Here is an 18,784-nt window from a genome sequence, read left to right as displayed (position 1 = left end):
AGCTTTGGAACTCTTTTTCTAGAATAGCCATCAGAGCTGTTGTTATATAGCTTTTTCTAGGATGAGTTCATAAACTTAATTGTTATACCTCATCTGATGACAGTTCTGGTTTAGTGCTGTTTTGTCTGATTATATCATCCTCCAAGGCCATTCAACTTGTGCTGCCCCATCCCACTTTGACCAAATTGGAGAGCTGTGTAGTACCAGTTTGTCAGATGCCATTTCTGTGTTTTGTAGTATGAGAACTTAAAAATATCTTGTTAGTACGTAAGGATATCATTTATTCCAAATTGTAGATTATCTCAGAATTAAAATGAATGAGTGATCATACCTGAAGGAAACAAAACCACAGGAATAAAAAATTCGAAAATAGACAAACATGTGGTTTTGGTTTCCCTTCAGACATGATCATTCACTCATTTTAATTCTGAGACAATCTACAAATAAACTTATTATACATATGTTACTTATCTAATACACTTTAAATTAAAATTATAAACCATTTTTACTGGTCTGTATATGTAGTCTTTTTTCTGAAATGAACTCTAAGTGTTAAACTAAGTTTTATGGTTTGAATGCTAACATCTTAATGGCAACTATAACCCATAGTGTTTCACAATTGCCTTAGTTATTAACCTATTATAAACTGAGTACTTAATATGATATTTTGTTTTACTTTTTATCATGCAAAATTTTAAAAATACTCAAACATAGAAAGAACAATGCAGGAACTCCATGTGTACTCATCATGAGTTACAGTGATCATCAATTTATGTGCGGTCTTATTTGAACCATAACCCCCTCCTACTCCCAACCTTTCATTGTTTTATTTTAAAGTAAACATAACACCTTATCTAACTTTTTTATGTATTTCAATATTACAAGACTTTTTAAATGATTACAATCAAAAACTAACTTCTGTACAATGATGAGTTGGTTCTGGTAAGCAGCTAACATTGTAAAAATTATTATATAAACTGTATTTTGATAAAAGACCACTTTTTCCACTGTATGTTTGGTAATAAATGGGCAAAAGTAACCAAAAGATTTTCTTGCCACAACATTTGAAAAATATAACTTCTTTTGTAACTTAAAATAGTCTTGTTCTTTCTTGTCCTCCTTCTCTGTAATTGCTTAGGCAGAATAAAGTGAAATACCTTATTTTTTTTTTTTTTTTTTTTTCCGGCCAGGACTAGGTTTGAACCCGCTACTCCGGCATATGGGGCTGGCACCCTACTCCTTTGAGCCACAGGTGCCGCCCAGAAATACCTTTTTTTTTTTTTTTTTTTAGTGAAATGAAATATTACCAATTTTGGTAATCTCAATATGCCATTGAGAAGTGAATAATTTCAAATACTTGTAAAATCTCAAATGTCTGTAAGTTGAGTACCTTTGTTTAAATAACAATCTTACGCATAAGAGTTTTTGTTTCTTAAGTTGCCTTTCACAGAATCATTCAAAGGTAGACTATTATAGTCAATGGTATGGCTGAACATCAAGTACTGTAGTTAATATTATATTTCTATGTAATGAAGTATTACCTACTTATTTTTAACCTGCTGCTTTATGTAACCCAAATGCATACTGTGTGATTTTTTAAACCATGAAACTGTGTTGTTAAACATTTTATCATATGATCATCCAAACCTAGTACTTTGCTGAAAATAATGTATCATTTGAATATTCACCTTTATAAAAAAGCATATATTTAGAAGAAAATGGTTGTTATAATGTTTTCATATGGCTTTTATGTATAATTCTTTAGTTCATTGGATTAGAACTGTTAATGTTTATAAGCATATCTCCTGAAGTTTGTTTAGAAGATAATTATCCTCTAAAAATGTTGTCTGACTTGGTACTTTTATAATACTACATGTGCAGAAGAAATAATTTGGAGATTACATCACTTTTCTGATATGGTTTTCTTTTGGTATTAATTGAGATTTGTTCTTTAATTTCATCTATGTTATGACTCTAACTTAACCAGAAGTTGACACTTTTTTCAGTCCAAATTTTATTAGATGTATGTTATTCTATTTGTTTTTCTTGCTGTAAACCATTTTTATTCTGTGGGTGGTCTAGAATAATTGTGAAAAGCAGTAATGGCACCTGAAAATAATTAGGGGCTTCTACATTAAGATATTAACATTTAGTTTCTAAAAGTTTGCTATTGTGTTTCTGTAATGGACTTTTTCTTCATGTTCGAACACAATGCACTATGGGGAAGAATCTTTTCCTGGATGATAAAATGATTGGAATTTTTTTTATTATTAAATCTTACCTGTGTACATTAATGCAATCATGGTGCACCATGCACTGGTTTTATATACAATTTGAAATATTTTCATCAAACTGGTTAACATAGCCTTCCTGGCATTTTCTTAGTTATTGTATTAAGACATTTATATTCTAGATATAGTAACTTTCACATGTACCCTTATAAGATGCACCGTAGATGTGGTCCCAACAACTTGACTGGAATTTTTTATGGGTTCTAAATGATTTGTAAGCAACCTAGGAAAAGTTGTTTGTTATACTGAAGATATTTGTGGATTTAGTTAAAACGCTATAGGGAATTTCTTTGCAATTTTTAAGAAAATATGAATGTTTTAATAGAAGTAGCAATTTATTTCTCAAAAACTACAACCTAATTTTTTCCATTTGGTTCTAGAAACTGGATATATTATTTAACATAAAAGCTCACATAAAATTATAACCTAAAAGTAGCAAGTCTTTCATACGCTTCTGACATTTGTGAACATTAATGTATTATGTGACTTTCTTGTTAACACATTTACAATTTTTTCTTTAAAGGCAAATCCTCCTCCAGTACTGGTCAACACAGATAGCTTGGAGACACCAACTTATGTAAGTTCCATTTCCTTCCCACATTTAAATAATTCTGCTTTTCTTATTCATGGTTTTGATACAAATACAAAGATCACATCATTTTTTTTCCGCTAATACATTTTACATAAGATGTTCCATAACTATATACTATAGCTCTAACTGTTGTAGTAAATGAAGCAATATTGTCCTGTTGGAGTTGCTTTTTCCCCATTCATACATAAAGCAGAAATTTTCCAATAGAGATTTACAGTTTTATTTTAAGTTACGATGACTAATTTTCTCTAAAGGCTATTTCTGACTGTTGGTCACTTGCACAATGCCATGTATTCAAAAAGTCATTTAGAAGTCTAATTGAATGACTAGATTTGTAGTAACCAGTTTTGTGTCTGTTCATATGTTAAAATACTTTGTAATCTTAAATTGATTAGTTCTTCTCTCTAAACGTACCTTGTTAAAAAAGCCCTTTTTCTCTTAAAGATAAATAGCCAGAACAACAGAATCTTAGCTAACATTTTTCACCCCAAAAGAAAAATATTTGGAGGTGTATAATAAATAGTGCTCATTCATTAAATTGAAGGAGTACTTAATTATTTTTTTAATAAAATGGTACATAATTTTACAGACTGTAAAAATCCTTTTCTCCCCTATTTGAATTATAATTGATTTTTACTTAGTACTTTATAACATTTTATTTGGCTTTATATTGTGTTTGTATTTATATGAACATGGATATTTTAGATATTTGTAGATTTTTGAAAAACTTCAAATAATTAGACTTACTACCAAACAAAAAAAGCTGTTTTACCCTTTTTTCTAAACTCTACATTTGATATTATCTTTCACACTGATACAGACTACTTAATCAAGCAGAATATGTACTTTTGTTCTTCACATACTTTGATTTCTCTCTTACATGTACACTTTATTGAAATTTGTTTTCCACAAGGGCATAGTCAGTGATTAAATGTTTTCTTTTTAACATTCTTTCAGCTGAAAGTTTAAGATATATATGAACTAACAGAGAAAATGATAGCATTTACAAAGAAAATAAATGCACATACATTTTAAGGGAAATGTCTACAAATCCAAAGCAAGATTAACATACTTAGCAACAAACTTAAAAGCTGTAAAATTTCAAGTTTGTATGACATATTATTGAAAAACATTTTTCCTGCTAAGCTAGGGATATTAGCATCTCCAAGACCACCTTTATGATTGCGAAATCACAAGACTGAAGATATAGTTTGCTATGGCAAAAATGTGTTGTAGCTATATACTAAGCGAGGATCTGCATTCAGATCATATGGCTGTATGCACATCTAGAGCAGTGATTTCAACTGTTGTGTGCCATAGCACACTGGCGTCAACAATTTTTAAAGATCATTAATTAAATTATTTTCAAAAGAAGTTCAAAGCGTAGTAAGTGTATTCTCTTTTTACTCTTTTATTTTGATCAATGTAATTTAAGGTGTGTCTTGGAGGTTTAACTATAGGTTCAAGTGTACCATGAGATAAAAAAGGTTGAAAAACACTGGTCTAGAGGATCTATGCTTACACTTTCTTACAATTTCCTTTTTCTATAAGGGGTTACACACAGCACTTTTCCCCACAGCAATGAAAATAAAAGCTACATGTATGCCATGTTTCTGCCTAGGAAAGCCTGAAATGGACTTACCACCCAGGTTTTTTCTTGTCAGCTAGTCATATAGGCACACGCTGTCTAACGTGTACCAAATTTCTGGACTCCCAAAAAGAAAGCAGATGTTTAGCATAAAATGTATTGTCTCTACAAAATCTGGGGATAATAAACTACACTATTAATTAGGAAATGGAAGAAAAACTCCCCCAAATCCAAGTTCTCTTGGAAGCAAGTCCTTTTAGAAATAGCAGCATCAGCCCTGATACATTAACCCTTTTCTGTATATATGCACATAAGTTAAATACCAATTCCCCAAGCCAAATTTATCAAAACATAGTACTTTATCATACTTAAAAGAATACTGTATGAAGTGTTTGGGTAGTGTCTCCATTCTTGTAGTGTTGCTATAAAGGAATACCTGAAGCTAGATAATTTATAAAGAACAGAGGTTTATTTGCCTTCTGATTCGGCTGGCTGGAAGATTTGGCCTTTGGTGAAAGCTTCAGGATGTTTCCACTCAAGTTGGAAGGTGAAAGAAAGCCAGTGTGTACAGAGATCACATAGTGAAAGAGGAAGGAGACAGACTGGGAGATGCCAGGCTCTTTTTAACAGTCACCTTTCATGGGAACTAATAGAACAAGAACTCAGTCATTACTATGAGTATGATATCAATTTATTTGTGAGAAATCTGCCCCCATGATCCAAATACCTCCCATTAGATTCTACTTCCAACATTAGGGATCAGATTTCAACATGAAGTTTGGAAAATAAACATCAAAACAATAACAGGCAGTAACTATTCTCTATGAATCTTGCAGCATGTAGGCAAAAACATTGTGGTTTTTTGGGGTAGAACAATTTTAGGCTTTTAGGAGACTGAGGAATTTCATTCTGAATGTATTAAAATATATTTTAGAATAGCTTTTAAACTTATTTCTGATTCCATCTTTAATTCCCTGATCACTTAATACTTGCGGTGTACTGATGAATAAACGTAAGGAACATTGCAGCTACTGCCTTAGAACACATATTTTTTCTGGCTATAATCCTCACACTTCCCAAAATTAAGTAATTAATTGAAAAGCTAATGCATATGCATAGTACAAAATTCAAAAGATGCAAAAGTAAATCCATCTTCCACTCCTGCTCTCAGTCATCCAGTTACCCTTGCCTAAAGCAAAAAGTGTTCGTAATTTCATATATGTTCTTATAAACATTATGCACATGGCAGGAGTATCTAAGTATTGTCTCTATAAACTTTTAACATTTAATATCAATGCCATAGCAATAATTTTGTAGATGTTTTTGTATGTGTTTGTAAGTATAGTCATTCCTCAGTATCCACATAGGGATTGGTTCCAGGAGTCCCTTAAGATACCAAAACCCACAGAATGATCAAGTTCCTTATATAAAATTGTATAATATTTGCATATAACCTGTACACATCTTCCCATATATTTTAAATCATCCCTAGATTATTTGTAATACTTAATATAATGTAAATACTGCATACATAGTTGTTAGACTGTATTTTTGTATGCATTATGTTTTATTGTTGTATTTTATTATTAGGTTTTTTTCCCTCCAAATAATTTTTATCTAGTGGTTGGATGTGGAACCTGCAGTTATGGAGGGCCAGTTTTACATAATGGGAATATATACACATAGAATTGCTTAGTAAGTGTGCTAATTTTTAGATTTCCTTATTATTGCCAAGTTGCATGTCATGAAGTTTTACCTATTTATACTTCAACAAAAATATATCAATATATTTTTACCCCATACTGTCACTAGGATAGTATATTAATAAACTTTTTGATCTTTTGATATCATAATGTCTAGAAATGTGCTAGGTTGTTTTAATTTGTACTTCTGTTACTACTCACCTTTTTCTGCCTTTTCTTCTCAAAAAAATTTTATCTTGAAATACTCACATACACAGTGTTCACCCTCTTAAAATATACAATTCAGTGGCTTTTAGTTTATTCCCCACCTTGTACCATTATCACCACTTTCTAATTCTTTATCTCCCCATAAAGAAACCCTTCACCCTATAGCAATCACTTCCCATTCTGCTCTATTCTCCAGAACCTGGCAACCACTAATCTACTTTAAGTAACTATGGATTTGTTTATTCTGAACATTTCTTATAAAGAGAATTATATAATATATGGACTTTTATATCTGGATTCTTTCATCTAGCCTCATGTTTTCAAGGTTCATCCATGTTGAGATAGGTATTAGTAATCTGTCCCTTTTTATAGCCAATATATTTTATTGTATAGATATACTACGTTTTGTGTACCTGCTCAGCAGTTAATATACATTTGAGTAGTGTCTACTTCTTAGTTATTATGACTAATGCTAATGTGAATATCACAGGTTTTGTATGGATATATGTTTTCATTTATCTTGTGTATATTCCTAGGACTAGATAACGGTTTAATCTGAAAGGGAACTGCCAGACTGTTTCCAGGGTCACTGTACCATTTTATCTTCCTATCAGCAATGTAAAAAGTTTCATTTTATCGTCATCGATCTTATTATTCCTCACTAATGATGTTATAGTCTTTTTGATTATAGCTATCTTAGTAAGAACTGATAGCTCATAGCTTTGTCTTGCATTTCTCTAATGACTAATGAAGTTGAGCATCTTTTCATATGCTTAACCATTTGCATATCTTTGGTTTAGATCCCTTGCCCATTTTTAATTGGATTATTTGTCTTTTATTAGTGCTTTGAAAGGAATTCCTTATATATTCTGGATACAGGTTCTTTTATCAGATATGTTTTGCAAACTTTGTCTTCCATTCTGTAGATTATATATTTCCACTTTGTTAATAATATGCTCTGAAATATAAACGTTCAATTTATATGTTTTTTTCTTTCGTCTTTTTTGTATTGTATCTAAGAAACCATTGCCTACTCCAACATATCAGATCTTTACACTTAAATTTTCTTGTAACAGTTTTATAGTTTTAGCTCTTACATTTTGGTCTTTTATTCATTTTGAGTTAATTTTTGTATAGTAGGAGGTAGAGATCCAATTTCATTCTTTTCTATGTGGATATCCAGTTTGCCTGTCACTATTTGTTTAAAAAGACTATTCTTTCTACATTGAATGACATTAGCACCCATCTAGAAAATGAATTAATGATAAATATATAGGTTTATTTCATTAATTCCTTTCAATAGTATTTTATAATTTTCCATGTATAAGTCTTGTGCTTTTGTTAAATTTATTTCTAAGCATTTTTTCTTTTGATGCTATTATAAGTGGAATTGTTTATTCCTAATTTTATTTTTAGATTTTTTTATTGCTTTTGTATGGAAATCTAATCGACTTTTAGATGTTTATCTTTTATCCTGCATTCATTTAATAATGCTCTGTTTTTTATAATGTAGATTCCTTTGTGTTTTCTCTACGTTATCAGCAAATACAATTTTACTTCTTCCTTTCTAATCTGGATGCCTTTTATTTCTCCTCCTTGCCTAGTTGCCCTGGTCAGAACCTCCATTATAATATTTAATAGAAGGGGTGAAAGCAAACATCCTTGTTTTGTTTCTGATCCTTAGGAGAAAGCTTTCATTCTTTTGCCGTTAAGTATGACATGCTATACTCAATTTTAAGTATTAATTTGTGTTATAATTTCATTGGCATTGAGTTGATTCTCTCTCCATTCATCCCTGTTCTATCCTTAAATAGAAAAACATTAAGGAGAAGCAAAATTAAAGGCAAAAATTATGGAGTTCTTAATGATTCCAGTAAAGAGAAAGAAATGAAGTAATGTGTTAATAAAGTTCCCATCCTTTCCCCGGTCTTTGTTTAGCTTAAGACAGTCCATGAAGACTAAGGTTAGGAAAATTCATTCAGTTGGACTTTGATAGGTTTGTTACATAATAAAAGCTTCAGTTTTTCCACATGTAATGTAATTGATAGCTACAATAGTCTATGATCAACCTAAGTTCATTATTTAGGAAAAACTTAAACTCTTTAGGGGTTATTTATATTTGATTATGTTCATTTTTCATTAGGAAGAACATTTTCTTTCTTCTAATGCTTTTTTATTTTTAGATTCTTACTTTGTGATGGTGTGGACTTTGGGTGTCTGAGATTATGCATTAATATGAACCATGAGTCATGTGAATCTTTGTAGATAAAATCTTGAATTTTGTTACGTTACTCTGTAGTTAAAAAGATATTACTGAATTGAACCTAAACAATAGGGAATTAATAAATTAGGCTTCTTTTTCTCTTCCCTTGGACAAATCTTATATCTTTCATGTAATAGTATTTGTCCTGTTTGAATATGTTAGTGTTGGCTGGTTGGAAAATTAAAAATAAAATCCCTGGGCCAACAATAGGGTGAGGTTATCTGTGTTATAAACTTTTCTCTACTTTTTATGGCCTGTATGTACCATACCTAAAGTCACTTGTATTAAAAAAAAAAACAATATAACATGTTAGCATAAATGGAATTCCATTTGTGCTTACTAGCAGCAACCAGTTGGAAATATGCATATATTAATTATGCTAACAAAAATGTGAAATACCTAACAGTCAACTAAAAAAGAATGTATAGAGTTGCTAATAAAAAAATCTATAAAACTTTACCAAGTAACATGTAAGAATACTTAAGTAGAGAACACATTGTGATGCTAGGCAGGAAAATAGTGCAAAGATCTTCATTTCCCCCAGACTAATCTGTAAATTTGGTATGATACCAATCATAGCCCCCAAAACGGTAGGTAAGGGAAGGGTGAGAAGAGGGAGAAAGGAAAAAGAAAGAGAAAATAGATGCCTATTTTGGAGGGGTAGAGTTGAGCATACTGAAATGATTCAGGTAGTACTGTACATCCAGTAAAGTAGCCACTAGCCACATGTTGCTATTTAAATTTAAATTGGTTAAAATTCAGTAAAATTTAAGGCTTAAATTCCATTCTGTTGTTTCGATACATCACATTCATTGATGTTCATAGTTGAACCATTTTTACCACCCAGGGATAAATATCACTTGATCATGGTAAATGGTCCTTTTAATATGCTTTGAATTTGATTTGCCTAGTATTTTGTTGAGGATTTTTGAATCTATGCTCCTCAGGAATATTGGTCTATAATTTTCACATAGTGTCCTTCTCTAGCTTTGGTAACAGGGTAATGCCGGCCTTATAAGATGAGTTTTGACAAGTTTGAGAAGAGTTTGGAATTTCCTCTTTAATTTTTTAGAAGAGTTTGGGAAGAATTAGTAGTAGTTCTTGTAATAAATATCTGAAAAGATTCAATCATGAACCACCACACCCTGGGCTTTTCTTTGATGGGATATTTTTGATTTTTTTGTTTAATCTCCTTACTCACTGTTGGTCTGTTCAGATTGTCTGTTTAGATTCAGTCTAGGTAGTTTTTGTTTGTAGGAATTCATCTATTTCTTCTAGGTTATCCAATTTGTTGACATTTAATTGTTTATAGTAGTCTCTTATCCTTTTTATTTTAACGTCTCCTCTTTCATTTGATGCCATTTACAATAGTACCAAAAAAAATAAAAATGCTTTGGAAAAAAATGCTTAAATAGAGAAAAGATCTGTACAATGGAAACTATAAAACATTGGTGAAAGAAATTGAAGAAGACACAGATAAGTGGAAAGCTATCTCATGTTTGTGTTTTAGAAAAGTTAATATTGTTAAAATGTCCATACTACCCAAAGTGATCACAGATTCAATGCCAATCACTATCAAAATTCCAGTGGTGTTTTTCACAGAAATAGAAAATAACATTCCTAAAATTCTTATGGAACCACAAAAGGCCTTCAATAACAAAAGCAATTGTTTTAATGCAACACACATGAGACAAGGAGTTCAAGATCAGCCTGAGCAACACAGCAAGACCCCCGTTTCTACCAATAAATAAATAAATAAATAAATAAATAAATAAATAAATAGGAAACATTAGCTGGGCATGGCTACACATAACTGTAGTCTAAGCTATCCTGGGAGGCTGAGGCAGGATGATCACTTAAAACTAGGAGTTTTAGGTTGTAGTGAACTATGAGGATACCACTGCATTCTAGCCTGGGCAATAAAGTGAGACCCTGTCTCAAAAAAAAAAAAAAAAAAATGACTATAGTAATACAGGCTTGATACAAGCACAAAAACAGACAAATAGATCGATGGAACAGAGTAGAGAGCCCAGAAATAAATCCACACATTCAGAGTAAACTCATTTCCTCAAAGGTGCCAAAAACACACATTGCAGAAAGGACAGTTTCAATAAATGGTGTTGGGATAATTGGAAATTCGTGCAGAATGACATTTGATATTTATCTCACCCTATATACAAAAATCAATTTTAAATGGATTGAGGACTTAGTTGTTAAGAACTGAAACTGTAAAACTATAAAAGAAAATAAGAGAGAAAGTTTCTTTACATTGGACTGGGCAAAGATTTTGTGGAACCCAAAAGAAAAGGCAACAAAAACTGAGAAAAGAAATTGCATCAAGCTTCTACCAACAAAGACAACAATCAACAGAGTGCAGAGACATCCTACAGAATGGGGGAAGATATTTGTGAAACATAAATCTGATAAGGTTTTAATATTCAAAATATATAAGGAATTCAAATAAATCGATAGCAAGAAAATAACCCAATTAAAAAATGGACAAAGAACCTAAAAAGACATTCCCCCCCCAAAAAAAGTAAAATAAAATATCAAAATGGCCAAAAGGAATATGGAAAAAAATAGGGAAATAAAGATTAAAACCACAGTGAAATTACTTTACACCCATTAGGGTGGCTGTTATGAGAAAGGCAAGAGGAAATTGTTGGCAATAGTATGGCGAAAAGGGAATCTCTGTATACTGTGGTGGGAATACAAATTAGTATAGCATTTATGGACAATGGTACAGGAGTTCCTCAAAAAATTAAAAATAGAACTATCCATGTGATCCACCAATCCCACTTGTGGGAATATATCCATAGGAAATGAAATCAGTATGTCAAAGAGCGATCTATATTCCAGTGTTCATTGCAGCATTTTTCAAGATCACCAAGATATGGAAATAAATGTGTATTGCTGAAGTATGGATAGAGAAAAGGTCGTAAATATACTCAGTGGAATATGGTTTGGCCTTTAAAAGAGGGAAATGAGATAAGAGAATTAAGTGAGATAAGCCAGGCATAGAAAGACAAATAATAGTACATGATCTCACTACTCACTTTTATGTGGAATCTAAAAAAGTCACTCACATTCAGAGAGTAAAATAGTGGTTACAAGGGACTGGGAGTTGAGGGAAGGGATTGGGGAGATGTTGGTCAAAGGACACAATTTTAGCTGGGATAGATAGCTCAGTAGGTGCTCTGTGCTGGATGAGAAAAGGATTCCTTATAGACCAAGACTAGAACATAAATATATAGGCTTTATCTCCTTAGAAGGAGAGAGGGAACAGGAGAAAGGGTAGAAGAATTGGGAGAAAGAGAAAAGAGAGGCAGCAATGACATTCCAAAGAAAGACTACCCATCCTGAAGTCCAGTGGGCAGCTGAACTTAAGGGGGACAAAGCAAAAAGGTAGTTGCAGCCAGATTCACAAGTTTTATGAATGTTTTTCCTCTGGTCAAGTTGAAGACAGACTTTTTTTTCTGTAGCATTCTTACTATCCCAAGAAGTATCATCAGCTTTCTGCTTTCCTTGATCAGTTCATAGCAAATGTTCGTTTATTTTTTGCTTACAGCAAGTTCTGTCAACTAGTGAAATGATTTATATATTTTATCACCTAAAAGTAAAAGAAACTTCTATAGTGTCTTTTGTTGGCCTCCATAGCTGATGTCTTAATATCATTTCAGACTGACAATTTTTAGCAGACTTCTCAGTCAAAGCTCTGCAGTAATTCATTTTATTTATTTTATTTTTATTGCTTCAGATTCATTGAAGATAGAAAGAATTGGGTTACATTGTTTGCATTTGTTAGATAAAGTCCCTCTTATAATTGTTTCCCGTCCCAAGAGGTGTGCTATACACTGTAACCCCTATTGCCCTCTCTCTTCCCCTCTTCCCGCTCCCTCATTTCCCTGCCCCACTTCTTGAATTTGAGTTTTTCTTTTTTGAGGGTATATGTTAGATCAACTACTGGCTTCATATTTGAATTGAGTACTTTGGATTCTCGCTTCTCTATTCTTGTGATACTTCACTAAAAAGCATGTGTTCCAACTCTGTCCAGGTTAATCCAAAAAAAGTCAAGTCTCCAACTTTTTTAATAGTTGAATAGTATTCCTTGGTATACATATACCACAGCTTGTTAATCCATTCCTGAGTTGTTGGACATTTAGAATTGTTTCCACATTTTGGTGATTGTAAATTGAGCTGCAGTAAACAGTGTAGTACAAATGTCCTTATGATAAAAGGATTTTTTTTTCTTCTGGGTGGATGCCTAGTAAGGGGATTGCAGGATCAAATAGGAAGTTTAATTTGAGTTCTTTGAGGATTCCCCATACTTCCTTCCAAAGATGTATTAGTTTGCAGTTCCACCAGCAGTGTAAAAGTGTTCCCTCCTTGCCACATCCACACCAGCATCTGTAGCTTTGAAACTGTGATGTGATCTATTCTCACTGGGGTTAGGTGATATCTCAGGGTTTTGATTTGTATTTCTCTGACAATCAGGGACAAGGAATAGTTATTTGAATGTTCGTTAACCATTCATCTGTCTTCTTCAGAGAAAGTTCTTGTTCATATCTTTTGCCCAGTGGTAGATGGGATTGTCTGCTCTTTTTTTGTTGATTAATTTGCATTCTCTGTAGATTCTAGTTATCAACCCTTTGTCATATTCATACCTTGCAACTATCTTTTCCCATTCTGAAAGCTGTCTTTTTGTTTTACTTGTTGTATACTTAGCTTGCAAAAACTTTTCAGCTTAGTAAACTCCCACTTTGTTAATTTTTGTTGTTGTTGTGATGATTGTTGAAGTCTTTGTCATAAATTCTTTCCCAAATCCAACATCAAGAGTTTTTCCTCATACTTTCTTCTAAGATTTTTATCATTTTGTGTCTTAGATTTAAATCTTTTATCCATCTCAAGTCAATTTTTCTAAGTGGTGAAAGATACAAGTCCATTTTCAGTCTTTTACAAGTGGTTATCCAGTTCTCCCAGCACCATTTGTTGAATAGGGATTCTTTTCTATACTGTGTGCTTTTGTTTGGTTTATCAAAGATCGATGAAAAGTAGAGACTGGTTTCATCTCTTGGTTTTCTATTCTGTTCTGTATATATGTCTCTGTTTTTGTGCCAGTACAATGCTGTTTTGATCACTGTGGACTTGCAACATAGCCTGAAGTCTGGTAAGGTGATGCCTCCGGCTTTGTTTTTATTACGAAGAATTGCCTTGGTGACATGGGTTTTTTCTTCTGGTTCCATATGACACAAAGTACTCTCTTTTCCAGTTCTTCTAAGTATGATGTTGGTATTTTAATGGAGATTACATTGAATCTATAGATTGCTTTAGGTAGAATAGACACTTTAACAATGTTGTTTCTTCCCAGCCAAGAGCATCATATGTTCTTCCTTTTGTTAATGTCTTCTGCTATTTGTTTTCTTACAGTTTCATAATTCTCTTTGTAGAGATGCTTCACTTCTTTTGTTAGGTACATTCCTTAGTATTTCACTTTTTTTGAAGCTACTATGAAGAGAATTATGTTCTTCATTTGCTCCTGAACTTGGCTATTATTGGCATATACAAAGGCTACTGATTTGTGGACATTGATTTTGTACCCTGAGACATTACTATATTTCCTGATTACATCCAGGAGTAAGTACTTTGTGATTACTTTGTGGTTGAGTCTCTGGGGTTTTCTGATTATAAAATCATATCATCAGTGAAGAACTAAAGTTTGACCTCCTCTGCCCCCATTTGAATGCCCTTTATGTCTTTCTCTTGCCTGATTACACTGGCTAGAACTTCTAGCTCAGTGTTTAATAATAGTAACTGCCCCAAGGTCTGGAAGCCTGTCCCCCATGGAGTCCAGATTTTTGGACATTTTCTCGAGAGGTGTTAACAGGGCAAGACCTGTTGCTAGTCTGTACTGATTCTGTGGCACAGGGGTAAGGAGAAGACTGTCAACCAAGAGGGAACCATACAGGAGCGGCAGTGCCCTGAGTCACAGAGCAGCAGCCACAGTGGCAGAAACAATAGGCCTCACACCCCTGGATATTCTGGACAGACACTCCCTGTCTCTCTGGTGGCAGCCACTGGCGGAACAAATCTGGGATGGAAACGCAGGCCCAGTCAGTAAAGGGAATGCCTGAGGTGGTACCAGCCTGGGGCTGAGCGTGGGGACTAGAATAGGCGCACACAGACAGCAGACTCCCAGGGCAGGGCTGACCCAGAGGACGGCTTTACTGAGCCTAAGATGCACCCGGCCCTCAGGGGATCATAGCTGAGACAAAGGCAGGCAGGCAGAGGCTGGAACTGACAGCTGAGTGTGAGCTCTAACCACGCCCCCCCAATACAAACAGCAGCCGAGACCAGGCAGTGGCACAGACTGGGGCTCAGTTGCAGTTTCTGTGAATTCAAACAGCATCTGATCCACAGGGGAATATAGCCAGGACAGAAACAAATTCTGTGATGTTGTTCTGTTCTGTCAGCAAAATCAATCAGGGGTGGGGCTGGAACTCAGTGAACTGCCCCAGCCTCTGTTAAGCACCCAAGATTGTCAGGTCCCACCTTCCCCTGCCGGATAGTGGCAGAGAGCAGCGGCCTGACTGAGGAGAAATAGATCTCCCTGTGACTAAGGTGGGTGCAATCCCCTGGAGCATCTGCTCATTGGATGGAAGTAGGTTCCAGCCCTGCGGGGATACCAGTATGGATGTGACAGAGGTGCAAGGTGGGGAAGGAGGCATCAACCTTCCCAGACTAATTTATTTCCTGGGTGGGTGTCTCTCACCTCACGGAGCACCAGAGCAAGTCATACTTGATCTGCCAGCAGACCCCTGCTATCTAGTTGCCAGAGACCTTTTCAACTCTCCAACCTGAGACTGGTGCTAACTGGAACAGTTGATTTGGACCCCTTGAACTGGGCCAGTCATCTGAGGACTATGCAAAGTGGTACCCTGGGTGTGTGGTTGTGGGAATGTGTGATTTTCCTTTTCCAATTATTGCCTGTGGTGGGGGGCAGGGTGACTTAATTGCTGGTATTTCTCCACAGGTGAGACTTCAACCCAGAGTAATTGATTCACTAGGATAGGACAGAGACCAGCTGAAAACAAGACAGAGCCACTTAGGCCCACCACACCAAGCAGGTCCCCAGTTTCTCAGGCCATAGCACTGTACAGGTCCTTGGCAAAGCTCTAGGGGAAAAGATACAGACACCAGTCCAAGCTTTTGAGCAAAGGTCTGGTTAATCACTACTCCTAGAGCCCCCAACCCAACTTCTCCTTACCTGCTCATCTAGCCAAATGGTGTAAAATAATCATGGGGCGGAATCAGTGGAAAAACTCCGGTAACATAAATACCCAGAATAGATCAGCCCTCCCAAGGAAGGATATGGCAGATACAACTGAAGATCCCATTCATAAACAGACGGCTGAGATGTCAGAAATCGAATTCAGAATTTGGATTGCAAATAAGATTAATAGAATAGAGGCAAAATTGAAAGTAGAAATTCAAGGAGCATTTCAAAAGTTGTCTCAAGAATTCAATGAATTTAAAGACAAAATCACCAAAGATTTTGACAAATTTGAGACAAGAATTTGCAGCCCTCAAAGATCTGAGAAATATATTAGAATCCCTCAGTAACAGAATGGAGCAAGCAGAAGAAAGGGTTTCTGACATTGAAGACAAAGATTTTGAACGCTCCCAAACTCTCAAAAAGGAAGACAAATGGAGAGCAAAAGTGGATCATTCTCTGAGAGAACTCTGGTGTAATTCGAAGAAAACTAATATTCACCTTATAAGAATCCCTGAAGACGACGCAGTGGCTTCACAAGGCACAGAGGCTCTTCATGAGATTATGAAAGAGAACTTTCCAGACATGCCAAGAGATTCTGAAATTCAGATAGCAGACAGTTTCAGAACCCCAGCACAACTCAAGCTGAATAAGACATCCCCCAGGCACATCATAATTAACTTCACTAAAGTTAATATGAAGGAGATAATTCTGAAAGCAGCCAGACATAAGAAAACCATAACCTACAAAGGGAAGAATATTAGAATGACTGCAGATTTCTGCTGAAACCTTTCAAGCTAAAAGAGGGTACTCATTGACTTTTAATCTCCTAAAACAAAATAACTTTCAACCCAGGATCTTGTATCCAGCCAAACTGAATTTCATTTATGATGGAGAAATTAAATACTTCAATGACAGTCACGTGTTGAAGAAATTTGCCATAACTAAACCAGCTCTCCAGGATATTCTCAGACCTATTCTCCCTAATGACCAGTACAATCCTCCACCACAAAAGTAAACTCACTCAGAAACTTTTGATCAAATTCCAGCTTCCACAGTGGTGAAAGGATTAAAAATGTCCACTAGACTTTCAAAAAACTAGATACCCAAAATTCTGCCAGGCTTATCAGTATTCTCCATTAATGTGAATGGCTTAAATTGTCCTCTAAAGAGACACAGGTTGGCTGAGTGGATACAAAAACTCAGACCAGGTATCTACTGCATACAAGAATCTCATCTTAGACTCGGGGTGAAGGGATGGTCATCTATATTCCAGGCAAATAGCAGAAAAAAGCAGGTGTTGCAATTTTATTTGCAGATACAATAGGTTTTAAACCAACAAAAGGAAGGAAGGATAAGGATGGTCGCTTTATATTTGGGAAGGGTAATACTCAGTATGATGAGATTTCAGTTATTACTATTTATGTACCCAACCAGAATGCGCCTCAATTTATAAGAGAGACTCTAACAGGCATGAGCAACATGATTTCCTCCAGCTCCATAATAGTCGGAGATTTTAACACTCCTTTGGCAGTGTTGGATACATCCTCCAACAAGAAGCTAAACAAAGAAATTTTAGATTTAAAATTAACCATTCAACATTTGGATTTAACAGACATCTACAGAACATTTCATCCCAACAAAACTGAATACACATTCTTCTCATCAGCCCACAGAAAAAAACTCCAAAATGAGTCACATCTTAGGTCACAAGTCTAACCTCAGCAATTATAAAAGAATAGAAATTATTCCTTGCATCTCCTCAGACCATCATGAAATAAAAGTTGAACTCAGTAACAACAGGAATCTGCATACTCATACAAACAAATGGAAGTAAAATATTAAATAACCTTATGCTGAATGATAGCTGGGTCACAGACGAGATCAAGAAGGAAATTACCAAATTTTTGGAACAAAATGACAATGAATAAATGAATTATCAGAACCTCTGGGATATCGCAAAGACAGTCCTAAGAGGGAAATTTATAGCACTGCAAGCCTTCCTTGCGAGAACAGAAAGAGAGGAAGTTAACAACTTAATGAGACATCTCAAGCAACTGGACAAAGAAGAATGTCCAATCCCAAACCCAGAAGAAAAGAAATAATCAAAATAAGAGCAGAATTAAATAACATTGAAAACAAAAGGATTATACAACAGATGAATAAATCAAAAAGTTGGTTTTTTTGAAAAGGTCAATAAAATAGATAAACCTTTGAGTAACCTAACCAAGATAAAAAGAGTAAAATCTCTAATTTCATCAATCAGAAATGGTAAAGACAAAATAACAGCAGACCCCTCAGAAATTCAAAAAATTCTTAATGAATATTACAAGAAACTTTATTATCAGAAATATGAAAATCTGTCGGTAAGGTGCCGGCCCCATATACCGAGGGTGGCGGGTTCAAACCTGGCGTTGGCAGGCGCCTGTAGTTCCAGCTACTCGGGAGGCTGAGGCAAGAGAATCGCTTAAGCCCAGGAGTTAGAGGTTGCTGTGAGCCGTGTGATGCCACGGCACTCTACGGAGGGCTATAAAGTGAGACTCTGTCTCTACAAAAAAAAAGAAAAGAAAATCTGAAGGAAATTGACCAATACTTGGAAGCATGTCACCTTCCAAGACTTCACCAGAATGAAGTGGTAATGTTGAACAGGCCTATATCAAATTCTGAAATAGCATCAGCTATACAAAATCTCCCTAAAAAGAAAAGCCTGGGACCAGATGGCTTCATGTCAGAATTCTACCAAACCTTTAAAGAGGAACTAGTACCTATATTACTTAACCTTGTCTAAAGTATAGAAAAAGAAGGAATACTACCCAACACATTCTATGAACCAAAATCACCTTGATCCCCAAACCAGGAAAAAAACCAAC

General features: G+C 34.7%; 1 protein-coding gene across 22 annotated transcripts in view; it reads left to right on the top strand.

Moving 5' to 3' along the window:
- DLG1 (discs large MAGUK scaffold protein 1) overlaps positions 1–18,784 on the top strand; it is a 354,406-nt gene that overhangs the window by 201,414 nt on the left and 134,208 nt on the right. For all 22 annotated transcript variants that reach the window (XM_053565047.1, XM_053565043.1, XM_053565042.1 and 19 more), the window contains one exon: positions 2,815–2,868. In XM_053565047.1, the coding sequence (XP_053421022.1) occupies positions 2,815–2,868 (54 nt within the window). The remainder of the gene's footprint in view (positions 1–2,814; positions 2,869–18,784) is intronic.

The sequence above is a fragment of the Nycticebus coucang genome, chromosome 16 (genome assembly GCF_027406575.1).
Source record: "Nycticebus coucang isolate mNycCou1 chromosome 16, mNycCou1.pri, whole genome shotgun sequence".
Classification (NCBI taxonomy): Eukaryota; Metazoa; Chordata; class Mammalia; order Primates; family Lorisidae; genus Nycticebus; species Nycticebus coucang.
The sequence above is the reverse complement of the archived record's forward strand: the minus strand, read 5'-3'. Positions and strand labels throughout refer to the sequence as shown.